The sequence below is a fragment of the Melanotaenia boesemani genome, chromosome 22 (assembly GCF_017639745.1).
Source record: "Melanotaenia boesemani isolate fMelBoe1 chromosome 22, fMelBoe1.pri, whole genome shotgun sequence".
NCBI lineage: Eukaryota > Metazoa > Chordata > Actinopteri > Atheriniformes > Melanotaeniidae > Melanotaenia > Melanotaenia boesemani.
In genome coordinates this window covers 9,628,308-9,649,226 of record NC_055703.1, presented here as the reverse complement: position 1 = coordinate 9,649,226, position 20,919 = coordinate 9,628,308, and the positions used below count along the sequence as shown (strand labels likewise).

The window sequence follows — 20,919 nt, the reverse complement described above, 5'->3', positions numbered from 1 at the left end:
AGGATCATTGAGATGAAAACGTTTCTCAATGTTCCGCGAACATTCGTTTACGGTTGCAACTAACCATCGAAGATCCTTCCATGTGTCTGCTGTTTCTTCTACAGCCCATTGCACACTGACTACTAAAAGGCATTAACCTCATGGCGAGTCGGTTATGTTTGAATAGCTAAACTAACCATAAAAAAAGACATATTATGTTTTGTCTTTTTGGTTATATGTATAATGAAACAATCAGTGAATGCTGCAACGTGTCACATTGCCATAAACCCGACCCGAGTCATCATTTTGAAATTTCAAATGACACGATAACATTTAATTCCAGTTTTTCGCTACATTTAACCAAACTATTGTGCATTTACCTTTAGTGTAAGAATCTGGTGGTTATCCTGCAGGTGGTGAAGCATATTAAATGTATTTCCTCCTTTCTCTGCACCTTTTTATGTCATGCTTTTCTACCTGGCGAGCCTCCTCCTCAATGACACCTTGGTCTTTTTATTTTTCTTCTATAACAAAAAACAATCCAACGAGGATGACCTAATCTATTTGTTTGGAGGAAATAAGTCTTCCTCTGCCATGCTGTTCTACGAGATGCGCCTCCTCTGCAACTCGCACAGAAAAACAACGCAACACAAGCAGCAACATACGGATGCGGTGTGACTTTTTTGTTCTGTGTGGAAGTGACGCCAATCTGCCGTTATGGTTCAGACGTAATCTTTTATGGAAAGTAACAATATTAAAGGGATCTTTATGATTAATTTATCATGGTGTTTAATACCTTGATTAATTGTGAAATTAAATTATTGTAGCATCCTTAGTGATTTGTAATTCTTTCCCTGAAAAGGTGGCAATCAACGGTGCCAGAAGCACTTGTCTTAAACTCATAGTGGCATTAAAATGAACATGAATGACCTCCATTACAATTAACTGCCAACTTAACTTTTATGATTGTGACTGTCTAAAGCTTTCTGAGAAAATCCAAACTTCCAAATCACTTTGATCAGTCAGTGTGACGACTTTACTGAACCCGTACCTGAAAGCAAAGTGTAAGTCACATCTGATTGAGGTGAGTGATGTGTGAACAGAGCGGGTAGAAGAGAATTGGAAACTAGTGATCTTGTGTACTGATTTCTGCTGCTGCTTCTTTGCCTTCATATTGCTTCCCACTCTTTCCCAGATGTCCCCATTTAGTTTTGATATCACAAAAAGCCATCAATACAGATACAAAGGATAACTTTGTCTTCTACTCTCAATATCTGGAGTTAATTTGTAGAAAGGGTCACACATGGCTGGTGACTTTACAGATCAGAAAATGCTATCAAATGAACACTTTCCAGCAATTTTAATGAGACTAGTCAGTGAATAATCCCCGAACACCTTGCAAGGAACCTTTCTCACCTACTATTTATTTTTAAATATATATTAAAGATGGGGAAGGAATACAGGAGATTACTTATGTTTAATTCTTTTACTTCACCAAGCTTTCTTGTGTGAGAACATGCAAACTTGATTCAGTTCCTTTTCTGCACATTTAGATTTATTTGTTTTTTGAGTTTTAATTAAGGACACTTTTTTTATTTTACTATGGACCCATGCATGTCTTTTATAAATTGAGCTAACTAGTCAACACCAGAGAATCCACAAACATGCTTTCACTTCACCTCTGCTCAGAATTGATAAAAAAAAAAAAATTGTATAGAATTATGAGAGGAAATGCATTCTGACTCTTGTAGAGATAATGCCTCGCTTCTTACTTTCTTACTTACTTTTTCTTTCCATGCTTTGATATAGAGTAATTTTACCAAATGCCCTCTTATTTCTCAGCTGGGGCATGGCAGATAAGAGAATATTACCTGGCACTAACTGTGCCATTGTTCCACTGACCCAGCACCCAGTTTTTCTCTCTGTACATATTGTTAAAGATAATGCAAGGGCTAGTCTGTTGGAAAATTCAAGGTTATTAAAAGGGGTTACTATGGAGAGGGAGAAAGGTTACTGCAGAGAGCGTGAGAGAGTTTCCCAGAGCTTTTAGTTGCCCCGACTGGCTCTGTCGCCATGTATCAGCTCACTGTGTTTGCACAGAGCAGACCTCGCATGAGAGGGAAATAAAGGAATTGAGGGTTTAGAGGGGGAATAAATTCATAATTAAAAAGACTGCAAGAAAACAGGGAAGAGACTGAAAGTGAGTGTTTTTGCATTGAAATGGAATAGATGGTCACAGCAGTTAAAGTTACAGTAGCGCCAGTGCTTCTACCAAAGGCTGTGTGGTGTATCACTAGCATCAAAGCTTTTGAAAAGAAACCTTTGATTTCCAGCCTGCACCAAGATGCTTACTTACTACTGTGGAGTTTTCAGCATGTGTGTCTCAAAACATTACGTGCATACTGCAGCCATTCAGTCACACACGCTGCTTTTGTGCACCACACAAACACAGATGCACACAGAGAAGCTGGCATTTCAAGGCGTTCTCTCCTCTGTGAGGCAAAGAAGCAGCGTGACAGACCCCAGCGAGCAGAATAAAGACTTATCATCTGCTGTCATTCTATCCTCACAGACCAGGGGATTTTGCATGGGGCTTGCTAAACCTGGTTTGAGGTTGTTATTTATTTATTTCATCTGTTATCGGGAGCTCGGGAAGCATAACGTGCCTTTGGTGAGGGGGAGCACAATGTGCTTCAAACCCCTCAGTGATGGATTTCACTTCTCAGATCCTGTGCGTCTTTGATTTATGATATAATGTAAGAGTGATACGCTGCTCATACAGTACAATGGTACCATACTACATTCTGATGTAATTCCAGCTCACTGTCGCCTCTTAGCCTGTCACAGCCTGCCATGCCTGAAAAGGGAAGAACCCTCAAATGCACTTCAAGGGCAGGGTGATTGAATTAACCAGCCATTAGATGAATGAGATGAGCTGTAATTGCAGGGGTATTTATCTGTTCACTTGAATGAGTTTTGACCACAAGGTCACGTTACTGCTTTGTTGCCCTTAGGAAATAATATTGTGCCTACCTGTTTGCATTTGGCTCAGCCATGTTGTTTTAACCTCTCATTGTTAAAGCATGTAACAAATTTTGCTCCTTAGCACAGATGATGTTTTTTATAGCTCGGCTCAGCAGTGCTCATCTTGCTCCCTCTTGTCGCAGCCATCGTTAATGACTGAGAATAGGAATTAGAGGCAACAAATGAACCGCAGTGTGTTTGTGTCAGTCAGGTGCTGAGAGAGCAGATGCTGTGAGCATTTACACCTCCGTGTCAGTGTGTTCGCTCCTTAACTCACTCCATGTCTCCCTCTTTTTGTCCCAGAGTTTCTCTGCCTCTTAAAAGCAGTCCCTTTGTGTGAGCTTCTCTTGCTTCCACTGTCATTTCCACACACACATAAAAAAAAAAAAAGAGAATGTCATACTGACCTCCTTCTTTCCATCTCGTGCAGGCCTGCCCCTGTTGTTCCTTCTGAGAGGAAGTGATGTCACGCCACCACCACCGCTTTGAGAGGGACTACCGGGGACCCTGGGAGCGGAGAGACATTCGCCCCTCTGGCCTCCACAATGGAGGAGCCAACCATAGCTGTGCCTCTGCCGTCGTCAATGGCAACAACCGTCCGGGACTCCTTCCCCTCCCAGTCATCCCGTCCCTCCTCCCCACCCCAGTTACAGTTGCCGTGACAACATCAAGCAACGATATAGCGGTCAAGCGAGGCATCACAGGAGCAGGGTCTGTGGCTCCAGCATCAGCCAAGGTAAGATGATGGGACACCTGCTTTGGAAGCTTCTTTAAGCCACCACCTCCCCCAATATCATACCCACATTTGACAAACATCTCAGCACTGACTCATGTTTCACCATCTTTTGTGCTGCCTCCTTTACTCTCCACTTTTATTGCTCACTGCAGTTTTGTTGCTCTTTCTGCATTTTTCTGTCCAACAACGCTTTCTTGCCAAACCATTTTCCTTCCATCTTCATTTCCTCTCTCTGCCAAATGGCAGACTTGTCCTGCCTTTTCCTCCTTAGTAATTCTCTTCCTTCATTATGTAAATGACCTCTGACAGTTGCTCAGATAGATGCTGCTGTCAGAAACGATGGTTGGAGGGGAACTAAATCATTATAAGCCCCAAGTTGATGTAGATTAAAAAGATATCTTGCAGTTTGCATAGTCTGTGATCATAATATTTAAGTCAAAATTGGGTCTGAGAGTGTTTGTGTTTACAGCAAAAAAAGAAAAATCCAGCTTGGAAATGTTACAATCAGGAGCTGTGCAGTTTGTGTTCTCAACCCCCCTGTCCTGGGATTTGCTAGTGAGCTGGCTGTCAGCAGCAAGTGAGGAGAAGGGGCCTTTACCAAAAAGGAGTTGGACATTTCAGCCTCTCCCCTGCCTCTGCTTCCATTTATGCCATTCATCTTCTTTCAGCACTGCTCTTATCTAACAGATCTTTAAGCTCCAGCAAATTCTCTGGCACTTCCTCAGTCCTCCTGCTCTCGGTAGGGTTTGCATTGGTAGGAGCAGAGGTAAACAATGCACTGGTAATTTAGCCCCTAAGTGCTCATCATTAGATTCCCAGCTGAATGCACTGACCACAGACACAGTAAATCTACTCTGGCACCATGCGAGCCCTCCTTTTGTGCTGAATAATTACATACATTCAGAGAAAGTCTCGCCAACTCCCACCGTGGCCGTTGTCATCATTCAATGGCTGCCAGAGCAATTAAGTGCCTTGCCTTGCATACAAGTGCACACTTGTTTAAAGCTACAGAATATGTGGAGCTGTGTTTGTCCATCAGCATATATATGGAGATTGTCCCCAAGATGCCACTCGGTTACCTGAACTCTGGGATTTACTCTTCCATACAAGAGTCCTTTGTAATATAGGCAATGAAAGAAATACACAAGCTGCATTCTGCTTTAATTACAGCCCAGAAAAGACAGAGGTGCCTCAAGAGCAGGACAACACTATAGGAGCCCATCTCTTCTATCTTCTTAGCTGCATGCTTTCCTCACATGCTCTCTTTCTTTTTGTGTCAACTTCGATCAAAGCTGTTGGTGGTCACAGAGAGTCTGATGGACAGAGGCAATGCTCTCTCCATGGTCCCCGTGTCTCTGCTTTGTCCATGGCTACACTAAAAAGCTGACAGTCTGTATTGATTTCCACTGTTTGGGGACCCGCGCTTCACAAACACACCAGCTCAACTAGAGATGGTGTCCAATAGCAAGCCATGCACACAAGTATGTGTGTGAAAGTGATACTCCTGCATGCATAAGCATAAATTATGCAGTCATCTGGGATAGAGCAGGTATTGTTTTAGCTTTTCTGATATATGAGAATAACTTGTGATGAGCTTCACGGTCCATTTAAGACTGATATGATTGTTCTAGCAGAGTTGTGGAGGTGTGGAAATACTGTATGGACATGTTTGAACATATGAGTGGGATAAATACTGAGTTTTGGATAGTACAATCCAGCTGCTTTGTCCATGGGGATGTAAACCTGACCACATGGAACAGTGAACCACAGAAAATCCAGAGCTACACCTTTCTTGCCAGACCAACCATTAATTGTTAAATTAACTTAATGTATTTTTGTGGTCTTGTCATGGGTGTATGCACACTGCACAACCTAAATCCAAGCTATTAATAACCAAAACTATTTCTGTCTCCTGCTGATGAAGAGGGCTTGTAGATGTCAGCGGAAAGTTTAGTTTCACTTTGTATGCAAGATGTTCTTCCAAGTGATACTGTGATCTGAAGTATCATTTTCTTTGCATTTATAGATTAAACTAACTCCAGGGGACAGGATCCTTCAGGACATACAGTAAACCAACATTTCAACAGGGTGGGGTTGTTTTTTTGTTTTTGTTTTCTTTTTCTGTACAGCTGTTGTAGTTATATCTGACTCTTGTAGAGACTCTTGTCCTGTGATTTGAACAGATTTAAGAATTTAATCTTTTTTATTAAGATGCATAATTTCAGATTCTGTGTCTTAAACAGTGCCTCACTAAATCGACTGTCTAATTATCATTGATGTGCTTTTTAAAGAGCTGGTTAGTGAAGAAGCATATATCTTGCAAGACAAGCATTATAAAAGGAAAACGTGGTCAGATCAGTCATATTGATATTGGTGTGTTTACTTGCAGAAAATACATTACACTTTAAGAATGCTGGCAGCTTGTGGTTGCCTTCTGCTGCATATTAAATGACCACGCCTGTGTTATGTGTTATGAATCAATGTGTAGTGTTTATTCATACACAACACATCCTTGAATTGGATGTAACACAACTGAATTGGCTGATTTCCTGTAATCAGTACGTTAATACCGTATATGCCTGTATAAGTAATATTTGCAAAATTTTGTTAATCCCTCCAAGATTTTGCTTCTTTATTTGTGATTACTCTGACCTAAAATGCCTGATTTTGTAGCAGTTTTGCTGAAAAATGGTTTTTTACCACTTTCTTTTCATGCAAAAGCAAGTCATGTTTATTTAAATTATTATTATTCATTATATTTTTTTATCACAGTATTCCATACGATTAAAATGTCATGTCTTTTGTGGATTTTAGACATTCTCTGGCAGTGTTTTGCAGTAGAAACATGTTTGTCAGTTGATAGCTTTTGTTTGTCTTGCACCCAAATGTTGCACACGGTGCTAAGAGCTTAGCTCCACTTTCATGCAGAACTCTGGGAAAGTGTAGCGCTTGTTGGAGATTTTCGATCACAGATGTTTCACATTCCTTTTCTTCCTCTTTGGGTTGAGCAGGCTAGATGCGTCTATGGTGTGTTACTGCCTTGTACCATTCGATATTATTTATGACACAATTCTTTTACACATGTTTGCATGAAAAAAATCAGAAACATGGAAATAAAGTTGATGTAACATGTATATTGGGTAATGCTGAGGTGCTCTGTGATTTGTAAAAGGTGCATTACAGCTGCAGGGATTGGAAAGCACTTGCAAGGACGTACCGATAGCTTTTGAATTTGCGTTGGTCGTTGCGATCACAAAATTTAAATTTCTAGAGGGTGTGTTTTATTATTTGACAACTGCATCATTATCTATAGCTTGTTAACATTATTAAAGAGGGGAAAAGCTCACAGATGTTTAAATAAGATGAACAGGACCTCTGAAGTAAACTCTTCTGTAGCTAAATCCTGCAGCTACTATGTTTCATGTTGGACTTTAAACCTAATATCAGTTATTTTCTAAAAGGAAATTTTAATCTTTAGATCTGCATCCATCCAATTAACTATCTGAATGTTTAGTTTCTTCATGCATTTTCATATTTCATTAATATTTCCTCTACTATCACTACTTTGAAGTCTGTTATTGGTGTCCATTAATTCAGTGTCTAAAGCCGGCTTCTACTCATTTATTTACAAAAAGGCTTATTTACTGACTTTCAGCCTGCTATATAATGGTCATTTAACTGTTGATACTGTGAGTCAATATCAACATAATCCTCTAGATGGGCTTGTTAGCTTGTCCTTCATTAACTATTCATAAAGTCAGTCTAACATTTGATTGTGTGGCCACTTGGAGTTGGTAGATGAATGTGAACTTGCCACTGCATGACCAGTAGTGCACTCACTGGATGCACAAGTTTGTCATGATCATGATCCACAGCTTTCAATCAACTTAATGCTACAGGGACAATTCTCTTTGTTGTCTTGAAGCTTTAGCATGTCAGAAAGGTTAGCCTTGAAAACTGGGCAGATATTGTTTGGTTGTTATTAAGCCTGTGCAGTGTCTTTTCTGCACTCTTCTGCTTAGTGAGCTTTCCCTTTATGGCTGGAAGAGGCGGCATCGCTGTTCAGACTGAACAGAAACTGGGTCTCCAGGTTCTTTTGTAGTTAATGTTCAATAAAACCCCCATAGACAAGGTGGCTTTGTGTTTTCAGTGTTAATAAGAAGGCAGAAAGCTGGTATTAATAATTTTTTGTACAGACATTTTGTAATTGGAGTTGTGCATTTTACCAGATTATCATCAAAACCTGAGCTTTTAAAAGATGGACGCGGGTAAATCTTTTCTTTCAATCTGTGTTTGAAATCTTGCACTGCAATCTTGCAAGTTGTTGAGTGTTATAAGGGATTTTTGGTGGGTTTTTATTACTACAAAGCTGGACTTTTTTTCTACTAAGACATTACTCAGAAATGTGGATTTCCCTGCACTGACTAATCCCCTAATATGAAAGTTTGGAGCCAAAACTCTGTTTATATGTCATAGCAGAAGTGCCAGAATTCCTTCCAGTCCTTATGTAACACAAATGCAGGAGTTATGTTTGACATTAAAAGAAAATATTGATCTAAGAATCTAATAAATAGACTTTTGTGTGCAGGTTTCTGTTGATTCTCCATATTGCTGGCATTTGGATGAGCTCCGTTCACATCAGTCATTCCTCTGTTGAAGAGTTTCTTGATGTGATTTGTTTTTCTGATCTTTAGAGCAGTCTCATTCACTGATTGCTGTTTGTTTAGCCTTTGGACATCTCATTAGTTAAATGTTGAAAATAAATTGAGTTTGTTTTCACCTGATGCAGTCAGCTGTGGTATTCTGCTCTGATATTTGTAGAGCTGTGCCACAAAAAAGGAAAGACAAAGCTCTATATGGCAGAAATTAACACTGTGAAGATTAAGTTTTATATATTGTTGTGATGCTGTTTATTAGTTTAAGATGGAAAAACTTTTTTAAATTGTTAACATAGAGCTGGCATGTCTTCATTCATGATCAATTTAGCATCACTAGTAAATCTTACCTGCATGAAAACCACTTGGAATCAATACTATATTCTTCCCTTTTCGTGCATGAAATAGCATAGCTTAGTTAGCATGAATAAACCTAATACTTTCTTTTAGTTGCAGTTATTAGGAGCCAACCTCAATAAGACGTGTTAATTCAGCTTCAGTTGTACCAGCAGCATGTTTGATCTTCGACTGATAAGGATTCAGTGAATACCTGCTGCTAGCACTCCACGACAGCAGTTTATCCAAGCAAAGCCAAATGAAGTGCTCTGTTCCGCAGAGCACGTCTCCACACAACCGCTAAACATTCATTTCTTTAGTTGTACATCTTCTTTGTGCAAGGATCGTCCCACATATTAAACACTCCACCCAGCAGAGAGAGTCTTTTATAATCTGCCCAACTTTAAAAACTAGATGTCCACTAAATGTGCAGTATGCTTTTTATATTTTTAAGAGTCTGTCATGGACATTGATTTGAGATATTTGCTAAAAGTAAACCCATCTTGCTCAGGACATGAAAAGAAAATCATGCTTTCAAGCTTTATGAGCACCAATCAATAGTGAGCGTGATAAAGCAAAATTACACATTGTGTTTTGTTGGTCATTGATTTGAGTCAGGTCAGTTAGCCAGTGGATTGAAGCAGACCCCATACCGCGACCAACACAACACCGGGCAGCAGGTCGAGGCTTCATTCTGACACGATTTTAAAAAACAAACAAAAAAAAAAAAAACAGAGCATACCTCTGAGAGATGTTTTTGTCTGTTTATTTTTCTGCAGCCAGTATGAAGCAGTTTGTGTCAGGTGAGGGAAAATGACAGTGTTATATATTATGGTCAGCTTTAAAGCATTTTAGGGCATTGTTGTTATGAGCATGCTCCACCTTTGTTGGTTTGCTTTTCTTTTATACAGTATTTTTTTTTTTTTAATTTATCTGGGCTTCTATATCTGCATCAAGAAAAAAATCTTTTGTCCTTTGTCAGGGAGTCTTGTATTGAATAGTTGAAGAAGATTCAGAAATTATTGAATCTCTGCTGAGCTGGAGGCTAAAAGGGTGGGGAACGTCTTTTTAAAAAGTGGGATAACCTTGTGACGATTTTCTGTGAAATGTATTGAATATGAAAAGATTAAAGTTTGAGAAGGCGCACGCTGGGGAAGCTTGATGAGAGGGAATGAAGAAAGGAGCATGAGAGGGAGGCGGCGTGGCAGGTGAGAGTTGTTTTGAATTAGCTGGAGATGGGAAAGGAAACGCTGTTGTGGAACTCTATCATCGAGATAAGATTAAACTTCACATTTCTAAAGCGGACAGACTCGCCATGGGGTCTTAAAGAAAACTTGACTCTGTTGCGAGGAAAGCCCAGAACACAAAACATGAGCAACAAATCTGATTGCTTTGCAGCTTAGAATAATGTCACCCAGCCTGCTTTTATATGGACGTAGAGATGGGGGCTTAATTCCAGATGTTAATAGTGTACCTGAATTTACAATATAAATATAATTAAAAAATCCTTCCTGAAAGCTAAAAACTGCACAATTTTCTGAGGAGCTTTTATCTTTTCATAGTGGTGCGGCAGAGTAAACAATCTTCACACTCCGCTGCCTGGATGTGATTTATGAGCATCTACTGTATGTGTTGTCATTCTATCACACACTTTCTGTGCACTTTTTTTTTTCTTCCCACAGTGAAAATGTCACAAAATCCTCAGAAGTAGACCAGCCTGACTGATGAGAAATACTTTATTTGAGCTCTTCATTTATTATCCATACGACGTCATGTAAAACCTGAAAGCATTTTTGTAGGTGAGTCAAGAGTCGCTTCATCTGACTCTTAACGTTTGAACAGTTATGCAATTTTGAAACTGCAGAGCTAGAGGTCTGGTGTATCTCTCTTTTTTTTGTCCTCCTCTGTATAAGTGGTTAAGCGATGCATGTGCTGAATAAAATTTAACGCTCAAAGTCAGCTTGTCTGACAATGAGCTGAGATGAACCTGTCAGCTCTTGCTGCCTTTTCCGTCCTACTTAAAATGCCAGTTTGGATAAAGACAGCCATCACTGGGCACACAAAGAAATGCTTTTAAGTATCAGACATGGCACTAATAAAATTGCCACTACTGTTTTGGCCTTTTTCTGATTAGAATTTTTGTTTTTCTTTTCCTCACTAGTTTTAATTTCTGGCACATGCAGGCACATGGTTCTGTTTTTGCTTTGCTAATTTCATGTGGATTTGTACTCTTGAGTTGGTCTAATTTTCCTGCTTTAGTCTTTTATTTTCCATAAACTGTGCATTTAGTGTTTTTTTTTTTTTTTTTTTTTTTTTTGCTTGAACATAAACATCACAATGTTTGTGTTTGATGACCAACAAATCTGCCGTCGGGCATCTACACTAGATCTATAAAGAAACAATGGACCTCGAGGGAATGAGTAAAGGATTAAGCTGTGATTTTTCTTCTTTTTTCCCCCTCTTTCAGATAAAATAAGGAAACTTTTGGAGTGTTAATGAGAAGCTGTGATTTTGTGTTTACTAGGAGCAGCAGCACCAGGATCTGGATGTTGGATATCTCGGCTCCGTATGAGGAAAATTAAAGTTTTCCACTCTGAGCAAGACCAGGCTGTTCTGCAGTGATTGCTAATCAAGGATGGACAAACCAAACCAGACAGACTGACGGAGGCAGAAAACCAAACAGACTGAAAGACAGACAGACAGACCAACAGTGAGAACTGTGTACTGTCAAACTGTCAGAGGAATGGCATTGTTAAAAAAGGAACTGTCAAACTTTTTTATTCTTTTTTTTCTTTCTTTTCTGATTATCTGCATTTGAAATCAGATGGATGGGAAATAAGATTCTTGAATTTGATGACAGAGTTTCATAGAAATCTCAAAGCCCCCTCGTGCAGCCATCTTTTTACCATCAAAAGAAAATATTGATAGAGGTCTTTTTGTTTAAAAGAGAAAAAGCCCACGCAATGACAACATGGCAGGCAGATGTGGGAGGATAACGAGACAACAGGCCAAAGAAAAGGTGAAAGCAAGTCTTATCACTGCCTGTCTTGTCAGTCTCACTCTGACAAGATGTTCCACAGTATTCATCCAATTCACATGTCATCATGGGCCCTCTTGCGTATGTCTTGCTGTCTCTAGAGGTGGGATCCCAGTTGACCTTGGCCATATTAATCAATCCAGCCACCTCAGGTTAAGTCTTCCTTCCCTTTTCCTTTCCTTGGTGTCAGTGCACATGCTGGATTTTTTTTTCTTTTTTTTTTTTACTCTTCTAGGGAAGTTAAAAATAAAGACTGGTAACGCTCACAGTGCACCTGTCTTTGTCAAGCTGCAGAAGAGACAGTCGTCCAGCAGTGGTTTGCTCTTCTTTTTCTGCTGTTTTCTCCTAATGCATGCGTGGGTGGGAAAGGATAGCGGCTCTCCCAACACACCGGCTGTCTTATGAATCTGGCTCCAAACAGGCGGACTGATAGCTCAATCTAATAAGTAGTCATTGGATCCCAGATTCAGATCTCTCTCTCTGCTGTGTGAAAGATGAGATGCAAGTCCCTCCTCTGTTTATGCCACAATGACTCTGCAATATGAGGGTGTTCCATTGAAAGGGTTGAGGAGTGTGTTGTCATACTGTACATCTGCTCTCCCACCATCACACAGGTCATTGTTCTACTGGTCTTTGACAGAGCAGAAACTGGTATGGTGGACGTCTGCATACAAATAAAGGTGTGTTTATAAAGTGCATATTCATCTCAGAGGCTCACATGAGATGGTTTTTCTGCTCACTTTAGTAGCACCATTTGATAAAAGTAACAGATCCATGGAAACTGCTTCCCCCTTTATCACCATTGCTTTTATCTTCTTTCATCACACCTCTATTACAGTTTCAAAATCTTCAGCCCATCAGCCTCCTTCCTCCTGTCCGACATCGCTCCAGCCTCTTCTTTTTTTGAGGCATATATCCTCATTCCTACGTCAGCTCTGCCTCCCTCTGAGCATGCTTGTGTGAAATTGGATTGCTGATCCGTTGGTGCGGAGTACCAGAGATGTAATATGGGATAGCGGCAACCGCACGGTCTGATGGTGGAGACAGCTGTTACAGGACACCAAGGGATCAGAGATGACGCTTGACTTCTAGGCCTCATCTCTTCAAAACTGGAAATGCTCCCAGCAAATCTCATGACAAGATAAAGAAAAACAACAAACAGAAACACACAAGGCTGTGGTGTGGGACGTTGAACTTCCCAGCAGGAGCAAAGCTGCCTGATTTGCTCAAATCGCTGAAGTGTCAAGAGGTCATTGTTGATCTCCAGGCAATTTGAAGTACCCATCGTCTTAGATTTCCCATTATCATGTGTCATCGCTGCCACCAACACCCATCACTCCTCCTTTCTTGTTGCAGGGTGAGAGTTTTGTGTCAAAAGGGAAAGTTAAATTTCGCACAAATTTATCTTGTGATTAACACGCTCTCACGCTCGGTTGGCCTGGAAGGTGGGTGTGAAATGTTTGTTCCTTTGAATTTATGTCAATGTTGGAGGCAAAAGTGGCATCAAAATGTAGAAACCTCCTGATATAATGCACTGCGTGTCCTTAACAATCAGGATTTACTTACAAAATATGACTAAATGTACCATTTTCACTGTTTTCTTGCATCAAAACTTCTGAACTTTGACTAAAAGGTATATCTAGTCTGCAAATTCATCCCATCTGCCAAATTCTTCCAACTCTTTTAGTGTCTTGTAGAAGTTAATCATCCACTGTCATCCCAGAAGTCAGTGGCATCACTATGACTATAGAAGTTGGGAAATAAGTTAGTAAATTGTGAAAATGAAAGTAAAATGTAGTAATTGTCCAGTCTGTGGATCTTTCTTTTAAAATTGCAACTGTAGCAATCTCTTAGACTGAAACTACAATGATTTTAAAGGATTTTTTATGATTACAACCATTAGCACATCATTCTTGTTTACTGTCTTTCTATCTAATTTATTCTGGTTTTAAGTTCCAATAACACAAATTCTACATCTTAATATCCATTTCTGTTTTTCCACTTCAGCATAAGAGTTACAAATATGTCCTAGACATTTTAGGCAAGAAATGATCTAAATTTCATGTTTTTGTCAATGTTCAGGACCAGGGCTGGGCAATATATCGAGATTTTCAAATATATCGAGACTTTATCAGACGCAATATAGAAGGATGGAATATCGTTTATATCGAGATAGCTTGTTTTAAATTAAAAGCATCTTTTCTTTTGCATTTTGTACAGCTGTATTTTTGTTATGGTCATTGAAAAGTATTTTTAATTTATTTTGTTTTAGGAACATTTAATTCAATATAAAGGTACTTTAATTTCAGTCATCTGTTTTAATGCACATGTGCTGCTGACCCTTAATAAAAAGTATATTTGGCACTGAAGGCTGTAAATTAGAACTGTCTCTTTGGTTACTTGACAAAAAAAAATATCGTATATCGTGATTAAGGTAAAAAAATATCTAGATATAAGATTTGGTTAATATCGCCCAGCCCTATTTAGGACAATGTAATGTCACGTCAGTCAAGCCTGGATCTATTCTCAAAAAAACACAAACGCTTAGTATCTGTATAATTTAGCTACAGCCTTGTGCTCTCATTAAAAAAGTATTTGTCAAAGAAAAATATCAGAGAACTTGTCACTATTTACCTGATCTAAGATATGCTTGAAAAGTCTGGAGCTTTTGGAGCAATCTTAAGAGATGACCAACAGAATTGGACCTACTCATCAGTGGATGATTAGTTTTAAGACAGTAGTTTATTGGGAGTAAATGCAATATCCTGCACTACTGTGTTTTTAGAGCAGTTTACACCAGCTGACATGTAATTCAGAGCTGTATATACAGACTTTCTTAAGGGAGAAGTGTGCCATTTGGGCAAAAGTTGACACATGTAATGTCCAAGCTGGTTGATTACTAAGCTACTTTCCACAAAGCCCTAGACAAAACTTCAGTGAACCTTGAATGCTGTTATTCATCCATCTATGTAATTGAGCATATTATCAGAATGAGTGGATCAGCTCTCAAGCCCTTTAAAGACCCACACTTAGTACCAATATTTCCCTTCAAGTGTTAAATGAACCCCTGCTGAGCCTTGCTGATTGTATGTCATTTGTTTTTTGTGCGTAGCGGGACCCCCCTCCCCCCTTTCTTATCCACCAGCTTTGTTCCTCCTCCTTCTGAAAGCACCCCCAACCCCTCTTCTCTTTTGTCTGTCCTGTTCCACAGTTGCAGAATAAAGAGATGTGGCATTTAAAAAGGTCCACATGTGGAGTGGGTTGACATTCAAAGTGCTACCACCTTAAGGTTAACCCTACACGAAAGGCAATGGTGAATGCAGGCTTTAAAAGTATCAGTCATGTCATGTGGAATATCAGGAATCGGTGAGGAGACAGTTACTTTTGAGATGCACAGGTAAACAATGCATCTCTCTTCAGCATGTCTGACACATGACTCAGCTTTGTCTCACACCTGTGCTGTTAATGTTTAGCTGTTCTCAGCATCAGTTACATGCAGCAAAGGACAACACGGTTATTTTGTCTTGCTGTGCTGCTGCAAAGGTCTTGTTTGTGCAAATGAATGTGGCTGCAGAAGGAGTAGTTATTGACTTGCCCTCAGATGCTGCCTGAGGCTGGTACTTGACTCTTAGTAAAACATTTCCTTTTGTCCTTTTTATTTGAAAAAGCAGACTTTCTTTGACTGTAAATAGACATTGGCAGTCTTTGCTTTGAAAATTCTTTGCTTGATTTGGTATAGTTTTCATTTGGGTGCACAAAATAGACAATAAGCAAGACTTAAGAGAGAGAAAATACTGTGAGACAAAATCACTTGCTTTCTTCCTCTGCTGGTATCTGAGAGAAATCTTCAGCATATTTCGTTTAGCACAGTTTCCCTTTTTTTACGTGATGTGACTGTAAGGAATATTTGCTGCTACCCGCTCCCCATCGCCATTATCTGTCTAAGATGAATTTGACTGACTTTGACAACTCCAGGACTTTTTTCTGGAATGCAAGCATGAGGGATAATTTTGGGGGTTTTTAATTAAAGGTCTGAGCATTTATTGGCTGCATGTTCATGAGATTTGACAGCGATCCACGATAATTTGACATACATCCTAATGGCTGCTGAAATCCCAGGTGAACTCTTCATTCTGCAGCAACATTGGCTCAAGTTTCAGTTTACCCAGTACTTTTGTTTGAGTAAAACATCTCCACCTAAAGGCCCTGCTTTGTATCCCACTTTTTTTACTTTTTCTTATTTTTTTTTTAGGTCATGAATTTTTATTTTAGATTGACAGTCTTTCTTTTTAATTATTTTTGCAATTATTGTTATTCTAAAGTTTTACCAAATGCCATCCATACACTTATACATCCATCCATTCTCTAAACCCACTTATCCCAGTGCAGGGTTGCAGAGGGCTGGTTAAAGGGGATTTAGTATGGAATGAGCCTCTGATAGCATTCTACTTGCAGTATCTTTTCATCCAAGTTTATTTTAAGGTATCAGACAAAGGCAAGTAATTGTAGACTATTTTTTTTAAAAAGCTTTTTGCAATTTTAGTCATTTGATGCCGATATCTGCCTGCAGATGAGATGCCAGCCCCCCACACATAGCGAAAACATAGTGGACACTAGAGTCTGTAGATATTTAAATACTCATGTCTGACAGCTGAGTGTTTATGGCAGGTTCATGTTTCAAAACCACAACAGACACGTCTGTTTATGTTCTGGTCGTATAAAAAAAAGAAAAAGAAAAGAACAAACTGTAATCACAGGGACCAAAATAAGCCAGTCATGCAACCAACAAAGCTTTTCTGCTGTATCAATTAGGACCCTTTCTTATGCTTTAGCTTTGATTAGGATGTCCTGTTGCTCTGAGCCAATCTCTGGTACTTTTATTGAATGAGTGTTGGGTAGCTGCGATCATTATTGTCAATAACAACAAGCATCACTACACCACTACTGATTGATTCAGCTTGGGGGGATAAAATAATTGCCCTTTTTTTCCCATCTGATTGGAAGATGCTGATTGGCTTAATTTACGTGGCTGTGCATATTTTATGCCTGCACTGCAGCCCTTATAGAGTCAAGATTCCAATAAACCACTGAAGAGCTGTTTAGGAATACTGTGCAGTAATTCTTAAATATGTTCATTTGTATTTCATGGAGTGCATGCAATATTGAGTGTTTTGCATGTTTAAACAAAAAGTAATCTTGAAGTAGCAGCTTATTTGTAAATCTATCACACTTTCAGCCTGTAAGTGTGGCTTGGTAGTGTCTGCTGTTTGCTAGCTATCCAACATATGCAAAAATAAATAGACAAAATATAAATCTTATTTACTGTGAAACAAAGAATATTTGTATGCATGAATGTTTTTCCTCTTTATCTTTTATTTGTTCTCACACAAAGAGGAGAGAGAGGAAAATAAAGAAAATCCTACATGGTATTCATAACACGTGCACTGGAGGCCAACTCTCTTTTTTGCCACCTGAGTATGTTGATAAATGTTGCATTTGATTTTAAATTGCATGTACATGGCAGACAATAAGAAATGTGCACTGGGAAAACCTTGAATAAATCCATATAGCTGCAGCAGACTTTAATGGTTATACCAGCAAACGCCTGCAAAATAACATTTAATGTTAAAACGTGAAGATTTTTTTTTTTTTAACAAAACATTTTTTGATAATGTAAAATAAAAGAAAAGGTGTTCAGAGTACTTTTAGTCATACAAAAATAGTTGATCAGAAAAATAAATGGAAAACCATTTCTTCTGCCAAGTGTACTTGACAAACACAGGACAAAGAAAACACTGTGGACAAATGCATATTATTGATTTTTGTTTGTGGTATCTGTAGTCCAGTATTTCGCTGCACCCAGAAAACATCCACACTGTGCTGGGCTGCAGGCAGAGCAAGCAACCAGGTAGGGAGGACAGCAGTAAAAAAACAATCCAAAAAGAGAATTTGACCTGATTGCTTTTTATAATTTAAAGCTGAAAGTATGTTAAACAATACACAGAGATCCTGTTGGATTGGTGACGCTCAAGATGCTGTCAGAATTCACCTTTTTCTAAACTCAATAAAAAAAATAAAATAAAAAAAAAAGGCCCATAAGAAACCATAAAAACAACTGTATGTTATAAATTCTGTTACAGTTTTTATGCCTTAAGCAAACTATAGGCCTTTTATCTTCATAATGCAGCAAAGGTGTGTGTGTTTGTGTGCATGCATATACTTTTTTTCCTTGCCTTAGTGCTTCCTCTAAGGAGGGTCATGCTCTGGGCATAGACACTTTAACTATGCTACAGAATGACAAATGAGAAGTATTGACAAGAAATCTCAAATTATTTACAAAATAAGACTGTGTTTCTTCTCTGACAGCTTTGCCATGTATATATCTGCTGCTGATGATTCTTTTTCATATCTTCTTTCTTCTTTTTGTTATTGGGCGCAGCACAAGAGCTACTACTTCTTTGCAGTCTTGCAAGAAAACAGCAGCAGAGCGTATAAACCTGTATCAGCTCTTTTTTTTTAATTTTTTTTAAACCAGCTTTATGTGTTTTGGGATTTTTGTTGATACCAATTTCTATCTTTCTCATTTTTCTCACAGGTCAGGTCTAATTTTTTATTGCAGGACAGACTCTCAAGCCAAGCTGAAACTAAATTAAATAAATTTATTTTTCTTTGTTATTTTGGAAGAGAAAGACACAGATGGCTCCCCATCACAGTTGGATCGGTTATTAATATCAGGGTTCCCATTGTTTTGATGTTTATAGGATTATTTTTTGGATGGGAGTTATCTAAGGCCCCAAATAAACTTAAAACTTTGCATATGTGCTTTTCGTTTATGAGGTCCATTGTTTAAAAAAATAATCTAATTGCGTTGTCTTGGACTCCAGACAACTTTTTATCCGTTCCTCATTATGCTTTCATTTTTCTCAGTCTATTATTCGATTGTCAGCCTTCAGTATTGTGGTCCGGCTACTCAGGTCTTTCCCTGTGCAGCGTGCTCAGGGGATCTAAAGCCAGCCATTTTAATAATACACACATAAATAATAGATATATTTTAAATGCAAATTCTAGTAGGGACTTTGAGGTGACTCAATCATGCAGCAGATGCGGTTTGACCTTAGCCCAGGCTAACAAATTACTGGGAGCTCAGTGTTTCTCATTAGGTCCTCCACGCATCATCACACTGCCAAGTTGCCCTCTGGTATAACCACAACTCCCGTACACACCACTTAAATGTTTTCCTCATATCTATGTGAAGTTTTCCTGTGAGTTTTACTTTGTTTTAGCACTGTTGCTATCCAGTGTTTAGCGTTTAATGGTAGGTAGAGCTGAGAAAAGCACTTAAATGAGAAAACCGCCACAATTGTTATTGGTTGACATTATCCAAAATGTTTCCTCAGGAACAGTTTAATGTTTGCTGGTAACCATGCAAAGTAGAGAGGGACCGTAATACTCTAGTTTTTATTGACATTCTCTTTATTGAGGACAACTTTTAATGACTCTGGCTGCGTGTGAGCTGTTGTTAAGCCTGCGACATGACTTTTGGGGCAATTAGATACCCTCCTTATGCTTCTGCATGATGGATAAAAACCTAATCACCCAAAGCACCTTAACATTTTGCTCAGCAATATCCTTATTTCTTTTCTCTGCTGGAATTTAGAGGGGGAAGAGAAAGTCCTGCAGTTTATTGCTTTGTTGCCAAATAATCCAGTATTTGCAGTCATTGTGCTGCTTTATAGCCAGTCGGTAATATAGTTAGAGCATTTTAAAAATGTTCCATTGTAGTCATCCAGCCATTCATTTATCCTTCTTTTTTTCTTTTTTTTTTTTTTTTTACATTCACCATACTAACAATCTAAAAAGTCTTTAATTAAAAATATTTTTTCAGCTACTCTCTGCCATGAGGTGCTAACAATTCTTAAGTTTCTCCTGATCTCTGACACATTTCTTTTGAAGCTCATGCTGCCACCAAATGTACATCAACAAAGGCCACACAGTTTGTTTTCCTGCTTATTTCTACTCTAATAACAGCTCTGTCAATTTTATTGCAACCATAATCAGATTAGATACTTCTGGGAAATAATAGCTGATGATGTTTGAAGAGGAGGATAATATCCTTATTCAAATTAGTCTACAAATTGGAATGGAATAAATTGTCTGTTCAACACAATATTTGACTGAGTCTAGAGACAAAGCAATTCAAAAGTAATTGAAAGCAATTAGATTATGATTACTAAATTTAATTAACCTGGGTTACAATGCTGATAGCTAGTTTTGTAACAGAATACAATTTTCAAGTAAATCTCTGTTTAGGTGGTGCTTCGTAGCTCTCCGGACAGAATAGCAAATGTTACCGTTTACGGTGAAATTCTGTTCTGTGGAGTAAAATTCATGCTTGATATTAGCATTAATTTAACTTCATCCTCACTCTTAAACTGCAACATCAGCTATGTTTTTTTTATTTTCTGCAAACTAAAGAGGTAAAATCTTACCATAATCAATCATTGTCTCTGTAACAGCTTCATTAAATCCAGTAATTACTCTATAATTGCTTGGTGCTGAAGTGCAGCACTTCTTTGTATTCGCATTAACCTGCTGCACAGGTGTGTAGGCAATGCTCTGTCCTGTCTGTCGAATTTGGAGTTTATGTTAAAGTCCTGAAGGGCTGGGCGGTCTAGTTCTGAATTGCTGGTTGTCACTTCCAGAAAGAAAGATGGAGATTTGTAGAAAAAACCTGACATGAATTAGATGTGTGTGATGCTCCTCCTTTCCATTATGACTTCCCTTGTTCACTTGATCCATCACTGGTACTTTTAATGCCAGTTAATAGTTTGCCGTATTTGCATAGAAAATAAAAAGAAATGCCACCATCCTCTGACGCAGGTTGTTTTGGTTGGAAATTCTCCAGCTATCATCTCAATTAACAAGCTAATTTCAAGGGGCTGTTTTGCAGATTCCCGCCACATCTTCAGTGTCACGCAAAGACTTAAAGAATGTCAGAACGGCTTGTGAGGCGAACGCTCTCAAGGTCAGATTGAAATTGGAACCATTTCATCATGAGTCATTATGGGAAGTGCTGTGCATCTGAGGGAGCAATAAATATTGTCAAATATGAGCCAAGAGCAGTGAGTGCATAGTTTACAGTATGCAACGCT

General features: G+C 38.7%; 1 protein-coding gene across 1 annotated transcript in view; it reads left to right on the top strand.

The window, feature by feature from the left end:
* LOC121633808 (kelch-like protein 29) overlaps window positions 1-20,919 on the top strand; it is a 239,518-nt gene that overhangs the window by 75,612 nt on the left and 142,987 nt on the right. The window contains exon 3 of the mRNA XM_041976071.1: window positions 3,434-3,739. Within this exon, the coding sequence (XP_041832005.1) occupies window positions 3,467-3,739 (273 nt within the window). The 5' untranslated portion in view covers window positions 3,434-3,466. The remainder of the gene's footprint in view (window positions 1-3,433; window positions 3,740-20,919) is intronic.